General features: G+C 36.0%; 1 protein-coding gene across 1 annotated transcript; it reads left to right on the top strand.

The window, feature by feature from the left end:
• The first annotated feature begins 6,676 nt into the window (after positions 1 to 6,676).
• LOC139123032 (calcium/calmodulin-dependent protein kinase type II subunit delta-like) lies at positions 6,677 to 10,120 on the top strand. Its single transcript, XM_070689001.1, has 5 exons — positions 6,677 to 6,893; positions 8,049 to 8,130; positions 8,778 to 8,872; positions 9,228 to 9,333; positions 9,790 to 10,120. The coding sequence occupies exons 1-5, from the start codon at positions 6,767 to 6,769 to the stop codon at positions 9,884 to 9,886; spliced, it is 507 nt and encodes a 168-aa protein (XP_070545102.1). The 5' UTR covers positions 6,677 to 6,766; the 3' UTR covers positions 9,887 to 10,120.
• Positions 10,121 to 11,114: the final 994 nt, after the last annotated feature.

Here is an 11,114-nt window from a genome sequence, read left to right as displayed (position 1 = left end):
AAACTCAACGTGTTTAGTTAAACTCCTTTAGCTGCCAAATTCGGTAATATTCACAGTGGTTTGTTTTATGCATCTACTGCAGTATCTTGTTCTCCTCCTGAAGCGTCATGAAATGTCCAGTATTTAGCATGTCAACACAAACCATACAGTAAACAGTCGGGGTTGTTTTGTTGAAAAGAGATCTCGAATCAAGTCCAGGCTAGAATTCATTTATCAACAATAACAATGGTCATTTATGTTCACACTGGTATGTTGCTAAATACAGCATTGGGTGTTCTATGTAGTGATAGAATAACAAACAAATGCTGATACACAGAGATGAACATTGAACAAATGCTAAAAATTACAGCAAATATCTAGCATCATCAGGTTGGGTTTACCTTGTAGCTTGTAAAGCAGTGTAAAGTTGCATGATAAAGAAGTGTTAATTTGTGCAAATGTATGCAAATCACCCGATTTCTTGGCTTCTTTTGCCTCCCAATTTCAAAATTTCCGAAGAATACAACTCCACTCCGACTGGGTCAAATTTTCTGAAATTTCACATTATGTTTTTTAAATGCTATATAACAAAACGATTATCAATTGGTTTTGTTTGGCAATAAAGCTCTTACATTTTTAAAAAGAGGCATTTTGAATAAGAGGCATTTTAATTTTGCTGATCATGATTTTAATCAATTATTAGAGTGTCAGTCTTTAAACCCCTACAATTTTAAAATGAGGATGGATAATGCCAAATAAAATAGTCATTTTATTCTACATATACTCTCCTTTCAAGTGAAATATTACATTTCAGAAAATACTGTCAAGTTTTTGACTTAAATTAATTTTTATCATTAATACCAAAATTGACGTTTTTTACCCCAAATATACACCCACTTCATCCTTTGAGTAAACTACTGCTACCATACTAAACTTTAGAGTCTCTGCTTTTTGAAAATATATAGTATGAGGGGTTTCCTTGTCATCTTTGATGAGAAATATTGCTTGAAAAAAACTGTGTTGGCAACATGCAGCTCCACCTTAATTCAAAACAAAACGACTTGCTACTCTGCCACTTCTTAAAGTAACATGGTCATGTTGGTTCTCTGGGATTTTGTCAGTGTCAGTGTCAGTGTCTGTGTCACTATTATATTCAGAACCAACACCATCATCATCACTCTCAATGACTCCATTGACAGAGATTTCCAATTCAGAGTCACTGCTATCTGACTCTGACTCATCTGTGACATAAGTTGTTACATCTTTCCTGACAGTTTTCTTAAATTGAATGAAGGTTGTGCATGTATATGTGCGGTTATTATTTGAACTTTTTCAGCTTTCAATTTTTTTTGTTTTGGTAATTTATGTTTATCAAGGTATTTATCTAATTCTTTTACGTTTAAATTTAGTGAAGGTTCCCACTCAAGAGCAACTTTAACCAGTCATAGTCCTCGATTTTTTATCCTCTCTTCTTTTCTGCTCCTTTTTCTATGTTTCATTCTCATCAATTTTACCCTTTCTAAATTTTTTAAATGTTCTACATAACTTTTTACAGTGCTTACATTTACTATAAACTTTTTTGAAAATAAATTTATGGCCATCTCATCTTCAAGTTGCTTTTCAACGAATAGTTTTTTAATGTTGAAAATAAAAATATTATGTATTACTGTCAAAAATATATGGTGAAAATTTACAAAAGGGTTGATTTCCCATAATCCTGTATGTGCATGCAGAAGATCATGTGGCTCTGCATCAATGCTATGGTGTCGGATTGTTGAAATATTGTATACACAAGAAATTTGCTGTAGTCCAAGAAGTGATCTCAGTGTGTATGAGGCTAGGAGAAATATGGATAGGCTTACACATTGTGTATTGATGCTAATACTTTGTGTCCCATTCATTCTGATATGTATAATCAAAGATTTCTCAGTGGCGGCTGGCAGAAAAGGCAAAAAAACAAATTAACATGTATTGTTTCATGTCATCTGAAAACATGCGCATCATGACTATTTTAAGATTAAAGTTTGTTAAAAAATTTGAAATGAATTGAATTGCTCTGTCAATTTTGAAAAATACTGCTGACAAAATGTGAACTTTGACTTACACAGGGTTATCTGCATTTTAATATGAACATTGGATTGTTGATGGAATGAGCAGAATAACATGTGAATTCATGTTTTTGATAAGGTGTTTTGTTCAAGAAATGATCTAAAATATTCCTCAGCATTGTTGCTTTCCGTGGCAGCTACGTGGTTTTATGACAACCAAATTAGAAAAAAAGAGAAAATTAAAAACAAGTTGGCTTTCACCAATTTTAATTACTAATGTTTAAATCTTTCACCATGAGTCTGCATTCAGCATCATCAAATGAAAATGTATGCTGAACTTGTGCATGTACCGGTACATGTACATCTTACTTTCCAGAAATATCTGGATATCTGTAAATGATGTACAATTAACTTCTAGATATATATCACTTTGCCAATTATCTACTCCTCTAATTTCCTGTTCACCATTTCTAACTGACATCTTTGCTTGTCTTTGTGTGCATCATATGTATCAGTCAGACATAACGAAAAACGTATTCATATTTAGTAATTAACTTTTCTTCAGAAATTACAACCAGATATGTTTATTGCTACCCTTTCCAAAAGTGTGCCACTTGCAGTCCCTGCAATCATTCTTTTTATAGTCACATAACCCTGAAATGATTTGTTATATCATCGATTAAATGTCCACTACAGTTCCTGCAACTTGTTAGACTGGATATGTCTATAGTGTATAAGCATGCATGTATATATTAGGGGGGGGCCATGGAAAAAAAACACGAAAGATGAGGGGGGGCCATAGATTTTTTCTATATTTACTTGGGGGGGGGGCCGTGGAAAAAATCACCCAGAAAATAGAAATCCTCCACCCTCCCCCTGGAAGTAAATTCTGAATCAGTCCTACTTAATCACTTTTATGCAAGGTTTCAAGTAATTCTATGAAAATGAGATCACAAATCACAATAAATGATTCTGTCAACTAATTGAAGTACTATTCCCTATTCAAAATCAAAATCAAAAGGAACAATTGCTGTAATGTTTACCTTCATTTATAATTTGGCTGGCAATCGAAGAGAGAGGACGTATTGTTTGTCAAGAAAATTATTACAGCCTAAACGTCAATATTTTACAACATATACACATACATTCACAAGTTAGCAAGTTGGTTGTGAAAAACTATTTTATAGTGACAATGAGAAGTTTATTAATATTTTCGGATGAAATTCCAATATCATATTTGTTGTTCACATCTGCTCTTTCAAACACCCTATTCTAATCACGTACGTTTATATCAAATGTCAAACATTTTTAAAAGTACAGATTTAGTTAGTTTTGTATAGTAAAAAATTATTAATACTTGCCTCACAGACTACAATGTATAGTAAATCAACGTTTTCTGTGAAATTCCGCATCCATTTTCTTGCACACCTTTACAAAGGTAATTCACTTTGACGTCCATTCTGTATAAAGGTCAATGATCAAGTTCAGAATTTTGAACGATGTACGATAGAAATACGGATGTCAAAAATCAAACAAGTAAATAATTGTTTTGTTTTTTTATGGTGTTGACCATCGATATGAATCTTTGAATCTTTGCCATAAATACGTCATTATTACACTAGTGATGAAACGGTACGTAAATAACCACTGTACAGACTGTACATAAGGGTGCCTTAACGCACACATGGACTTAGGAGACGGGACAACACCTTGCAGTATGAAACATGCAAGTATAAGAAATAAATGGTGCTCTCTTTGAAGACTATGAGCCTCTACGCTGTTTCTGTATCCCGACGTTGTCTTGTTGGCTATTCCCCGAATATCGGAGACGGTGAACTGTAATACACGGTGGAGAATCCGGGTATACAGAGCAAGCAGTAATGGAAAAGTCAACACCGTGCGAAAGAATGTGCACCAAGATGTGTGCAGCCTTGAACGAAGGTACAAATGTGGTTCGATGGTAGAAAGTCATTCCGTGATTGTAGTAAAATGCGGCAATCGAACTTCTTGCACAGAATAATTTGTTGTTGCAATGTTGTAATGGCTATCAATACAAGAAGTCATCAAATCTTTTAATTTACAAAAGTAAAAATGTTATTAATGTTTTCGGTAGCCCACCTACCATGGACATTTTGGTAGCATTTAAAAACAATTCTTGATCTTTTAAGGAGAAGCACAACAGTTACGCAACATGCATGTTTTCCAGCCACTTTTCTTGTGAACAGCAACATGACAGTGCCATACATAACTTGCTTCGAGCCAGAGACCATGGGAAATCTTGTCGAAGAGTTGGCCTATCATAAGTATTACTTTGATAAGTGTAAGTCAAAACGCTGTTCATGTACCTACTTCGGACAATCGATCAAGAAAACCTACTGTATTGTGACCATTTTCAGGAGATACCTTTATTCATCAAATGAATGAATATAGATTATGCAATTGTCTGTTCTCTCTTATAGAAATTCATACGATTATTAAGTATAGCTTTGTCGTGGGGCAAAATTTATTTGGTTGGTCCAATAATTTTAATGTTCATACGTTGGTTCCTTTTTCTATCGGTAGTGCCCGTGAATGTTGGTAAAATAATCGCAATCATACCAATCCATAATCCAATGACAGTAGGTCGGAACTACTAATATCGTTAACCCCCGTGTGCACCTGTTTGGCACATACCGGTATGTCCCCTGTATTGGGTATGTCAGACTGTTGCAGACAATGGTCGGGTGTGTCTTCACATTCCTAGAGATTAACGCACTATTTTTTTCGTATATTCCACAGTACTACGTCGCACTTGTCCGTTGTTTGAAATATGTTGTATTTTTTTTACATTGCGCAGACATACTGACACATGGATGATATGGCATATCAGCTATATTATTATACAATTTACCGAAGATGGTACAAGACACATTCTTTTCCCTCAAATACATATTGACATATGGTTAATATTTGGTAATCAAGGTCTGCTTATTGTTGAATATCTAACTTGTATATTTCAGAAAGGCAAAGCCCAGCTGAGAAGTATGTGAACATTAAGACTTGTGAAGAACTTGCCAGAAAAGTTAGAAGAATCAACTTTTTCCAAAGATACTCTCTTTATTGACGTAAATTAGATGAACTTGTTTGACCAGGAGTAGACAATCAACAAACTTGAAGTTATCCGCCGAGCAACAGAATAAGTTTTCCTTTCCATCGACGACAAAGCCTTTCCTGCCAAACGTTATCTATCAATTGAAGCCAGCAAAAAGACGTTCATCCTCCTGTCCGCCATGAAATCGTACGCGAATATTTTAGTAGTCAGACATTCATGTTGCTGTCCCTTATACATATTACATTTTTTAATTGTCAGCAGGACTTGTGCGGAAACTGTGCGAGCAAAACCCGTGTATGGCAAAAAAAAGATAGATAATGGAAAAACATTCACTTTCATCGTTCAGGCGATTAGACCATTGGCTAAATGTACATAGTCAAGTTTGAAGACCTTTACTTTAAAATGGAGCAATTTTAACTTCAACTCTGAGAAACGGTACAAGAGTTTGAATTCGACATGGTATATATAAATCTTTGTTGTCGTTTAAAGCAAACGTTTTTTTGCTTTCTTTAAGGCTGAACTTTATAACATCAACGATGAGGTGATCCTCTTTTGGTCGCAATTCATCATCTTTACAGCATTCATGTAGGCGACAGCTCATAGGTCTTTGTACCTGCCTGTATACCTGTATAGTATGATGCAATCCATCATGGCGGTCATATATTTGGTTAAATATGCGGTGTGAGCGATCCTGTCAAGTGGATGATTAAAAAAGGTGACATTTCCTTGTAAACTTATTATAGACGTTCGGTCTGTTATGATTTGCCAGGGTTCCTTCAAGCATCTGTGAATATTGATCATAAAACTTGTCACTTATTTTAATAAGTGACAGGTTTAACTTTATAGCGATGGCGCAATTACACAGCAAGGAGACAAGTAGAAAGACAATAAATTATTCGTTCGAAGGTTTATAGAGCTTGATTCCTACAATCTTTGCTGTTGTTTTTGAAGGTTCCTTTGTTGTTCTTACTGCTGTCGTTGTTGTTGAATTGTTTGCTTATTGACTGCACCCTGTTCTTCTGAAGGTTTGTTTGTTGTTCAAATAATTAATCATTTTCTGTTGTCAAGAGTAGTTGAACCTTACTGCTTCGCGCAGGAAATATCAAACCATTTGAAAAATACAGATGCCTACATCACTAACTTTCTTAAAGTGTTTTTTATAGCCAATAATTCTTTCAGTTACAAGTTCGTCTCAATTGCATTCCTTCCTTGTTGGTACGCATTTTCATGACAAAAACTACTTCTACAAATTGGGAGCGAGAATTCTAGTTTCCGGAGACTGTCATCAGCGGACACTGTTGTCGTCGCTGATCTATTTTGCGCATTGAATTTCATTAACTGGCATTCAAACGCAAGTTGTAACTAACTAAAATAAATATCACGCTCCGACTTCTACAATAATCTATGAAAAATGGGCGTTGAAGATGCCAAGTAATCATATACAAACAAAATCACGAGGATGAACGCGTGGACAATATACTCATAATTTAATGTACGTCGCTGCACGTGGTCTTATTTGTACCGTCGTCTCTTCGAATTTTGGGTCTAACCCATATCATATTTAGAAAACCGTAGCTGACTCGACCCAAGCACGCGTCTTTGCCTATCACAGCTAGCATTTTATTCAAAGTATTGCCGAGTGCTAAACATGGCCAAGAGTTTCCGTCGAGAAAGCGGTCAAAGACTGCACCAATCCCCACTCCGAGCAACTTACACTTTTTCAGCGGGTGTGATAATTTCGCTGTTATTACTAGGTGTAAAGACTACAAAGGCAGGTAAGCCAACGACTTTTGCAATGCACGTTTATCGGTTTATCCGATCTGGTCCTATAGTGCAAATGAGCAAATATATGTTTCAGGTTCAATGAATAAAAGGTCAGGAGTGCAGAATTTTGCCTTGATTACTGAAATTGACGAAATGACCATCAATACAGTGTACCAGACAAACACAGGGCGACAAAGCGGTATTTCTACATCATAAACATGCTTGCTGAAGTCATGATACCCCATTGCCAAATGGATTGAATTATCATGCAAGTTATTGTGGCAGACAACTTGAATGATAAGAAAATGGGGCAAAGGCAATACGGTGGTTACGTCGAGAAATAATTAACTTAAAACCATTTATGAAATCATAAAACTCACAAATCGTAATACTGGGTGCATTGTCTTATGCCATACCGATAACCTCCCAGGGTGGCAATAGCACTGTTGATAGAGGTGACACCGCAAAACTGGCTGTCGACACCTCTCAGATACACTTTTGACTTCGTGACTCTTTGCGAGAGAACGATAACAACGTTTTTGTGACCAAATGGCGATAAAGCAACCGCTGTAGCGATTGTAGTATAGTAACAGCCGGATGCGATTCCGCCACGGCATATTGCATAAATGCTATATTTTGTGGCGCCAAATGTGGAAATCGTTAGGTTGCTAGTGCCACCAACACACATAAATTGATACGTCGGTTGTGTTTTCATCAGGAAAATTTGTAAATGTTAGTGTTACAGTAACTCTGTTAGTGCGCCATGGCCATAAGTAACCTTTTTGTGAGTTTAACTTGTTCTCGTCATTGCCGCACGCCTGAACGGATTGTCCTGCAGTATTCAAATATGAGTGAGGGAGTCAATTGTGAAGGTGTCAGAGACACAAACCCGTCCTTGCTATTTTACCTTATGTTGCTCAATCTGCGGCTCTCAATTTTACCAGGAAAACTCAGTTGAATATTTTGGACAGGAAGTACTACTACCGTCAAAATGATGAAAATATAGTTATTCCCTGCATTATACACAATATTGACATAATACACAAATATTGACAATTATTTATTATCTATTTATCTATGAATTTATTTATCTATTATTTATTTCTATAGCATATTTACTCATTTACTTATTTATTCATATCATCTATTCATTAATCTATTTAAAGATGAAGACCCTAAAGAGGAAATCATCAGAATAACAAAAGAAATGCTTCATGCAATAGACCATCGGGATTTCAACACCTACCGGTATGTTAATTGATCTTTTGGACATCCCCTATTGAATATCTTCTATGAAAAATTTCTACAATACGATAGAACTTTCAATTTATACCAATAACATCAGAGAAGTATGACTTTATCATAGATCATCGCAAAGTGGGATTTTTGAAAAAGATATCTTGAGCCATGAAGGTTTTTATATACCGTGACGAATACCTGAGGGCAGTAACAGCACAGTACAGCACAGGGATTAGGAAGTAAAGTTAAACAAATTGTGAAGGGGTTAATTTGTCTTGTCAGAAAAACTAAAAAGCTTGATTCATCACAGTATTTTTTTGAGGGGGGGGTTAGTTTAGGTTAAGAATCTTTCAAAAATATGAAAAATGTTAAATATTTAAAACATATTCTAAAGAGATTTATTGCATGGTAATGTCAGAAAAATGAAAATTTTACCGAAGTTCGTTCTTGAAAGTAATTTAAGTGCGGTGATTGTAAAATAAACGATACATTACTTTTTAACCGTCATCAATTTCTTCAAAGATTGATATGATGTTAATTTCAGAATAATCGCTTGCGAAGAATTTTGCTGGTTTTATGATTAAATTTAAAACCTGCTGTATACGATATCCTACAGAGCTTAAACCTGCATGTTTTCTGGTTTTTTTTGTATACAGCAACATGACAGTGAACTACCTATCTTGCTTCGAACCACAGACTAAGGGTCAACTTGTCGAAGGGTTGGACTTTCATAAGTACTTTTTTGACAGATGTAAGTCACGTTCTGTCCGAGTAATTACTTCAAACAATCACTAGAGTAAACCTTTTCTGGAAGAGTAACCGTCTTTTAGTTCAAAGTGACTGGTCTATTGAAGAGATGGACGAATATCAAACTTACATATGTGTATTTTCGTAAATGTAAATATGTGTAATAAGACAGAAAAGTGTTTTGAAAGGAAATGACTTAAAGTCTCCTGCGTTCAATCAATGTTAGTTTTGAACTATTGATTTACAGAATTCATAAAACACTCAACCAGATATGTCCCGTTTCGGGTCACGATCATTTAGATTAAGCGATGTTATCATTTTTCCAATTACCTTTCCTATTACTTATTATCTATCGGTAGTTCCCATTTCTGACGGTCCGACCACAATTGTAAACCCCCGGGTTCATCTATTTGGTACAGATGTAGCCTGCATTGGGTACGTTAGACTCAGGCAGAGAATGGTTGGGTAAGTCCACCAATAAGACGAACATCAAGGTTATTGCGGGACCTTTTTCCTGGAGATCACTGCATTTTATTCTTGTCGACCCTATTATGGATAAAAATTAGATAAAAACAGCGAAGCGGCAAATTTTGAGATATTGCATGCAATATACGTTTCTTTCGTATTTTGAAAAAAGTGAAAGTTTGAAAGTAAATATCAGCATTTACAATCCCCTTTACCCTATCCTCCATACCGGCCCTACCCAACTGCTCCTACCACCCCAGGATTTTTCCGGCCGATTGTGCAACCCTCTAACGTAAGTCCGCTTAGCAGAAAGAAATCTTCCGGTCCATTGATGATAAAATATTCCCCGAACGCCATCGCCCATCAAAAAAGACTTTCCATTCTCGGCTATCCAAGAAATCGCAAGCCATGCTTTTCTACGAATAGTAATTTGTATGGCACTCTTTTCCTCTGCAGGTCTACTGCAGAAGTTTTGCAAACCCAGGAAACCCGAGTTTGGCAGAAGATTAATGGGCAGTGGAAGCTCATTCACTTCCATCGTTCAGACTCCTAGACGAGTCGTTGTATAAGCAGATCAAGGTCAATTTGAAGATTTTTTATCCACAGTGGAGCTATTCGTGAAGTTTCGAGTTCTACGCATAGCAATGGTGCAGTAGTTCTTGCTTTGAATGTGATATACTTTACAAGCCATATATTGCTGCAAATTCGTCGATTTTCGGGGAGAAAATGGAACCTCTGTAGATGGAAACATATCGATGTAAATAAATAGAACTGAGATTAATGTAAAGATTTGACCAAGTAGTTCCTTCATAATAACCCAGAAGTTGTCATCTATAAAGTTTATAGACTGTGTCTTGGCAAATGTATCGTGTCTTTCAAGCGGGACTCCATGATGTTTTTTAGTCTTTTAGCCGTGGCTCATTGTGAATGACTATACGTTATCAGAGCTACAACAGCTTCGGGAATGACGACCATGTTAAGGTTGGTACGTACGTACGTACATACATACATTCATGCATGCATGCATACATGCATGCATGTGTTACGTGACAGAAAACGAACAAAAGGTGAACTCAGCAATTTCCGTATAAAGCGAAATTTATTACGAAAATAAATAAAACGAATCGCCAAGTTAAGGGATAGACTAAAAACTGTAAAAGTGTACAGGCTACTTATCTCAGCTGGGACGGCTAAGCTCTAGTCTCAGAGTTGTATCAGTCAGTCGGATGAATGAACAGTCCTTTGGCTTGCAGGCTTTAAGTTGCACAAAGTCCACAGTATGAATCTAACGTGGCAGTGAAGGTCTTGAAAAATCTTGAAATTAATACTACAGGAGTTTCCAAAGTCTTGAAGTAACATACAAGAGACACGATCCCAAATGTCTGACTGCAAGCTGTGCCGGTCCCCTATTTTAATACTCATGTGGTTATATAAGAGCATATAAGAACAATCTAGAACTTTTATTGACATGCTAATTACTGCTCTAAATTATCTCTCTCACACAACTAATTAAATATCCAGAACATTCCAAACATGACAAATTGAATACAAGGTCGTGAGATCGTGAAGGGCAGTGACCTTGATAATGTTCTAGACTAATTAAACTCAGGTTGTGAGTGTGGGGGAAATCACCTACATAACACATGCATGCGTGCGTGCGTGCATGCCATACATACATACATACATACATACATACATACATACATACATACATACATACATACATACATACATACATACATACATATAACCGTCGTGTAAAATGTCTGTAAATGTTCTCT

Source organism: Ptychodera flava, chromosome 22 (assembly GCF_041260155.1).
Source record: "Ptychodera flava strain L36383 chromosome 22, AS_Pfla_20210202, whole genome shotgun sequence".
Taxonomy (NCBI): domain Eukaryota; kingdom Metazoa; phylum Hemichordata; class Enteropneusta; family Ptychoderidae; genus Ptychodera; species Ptychodera flava.
Note: the sequence above shows the minus strand (reverse complement) of the source record. Positions and strands in the feature narration are given on the sequence as shown.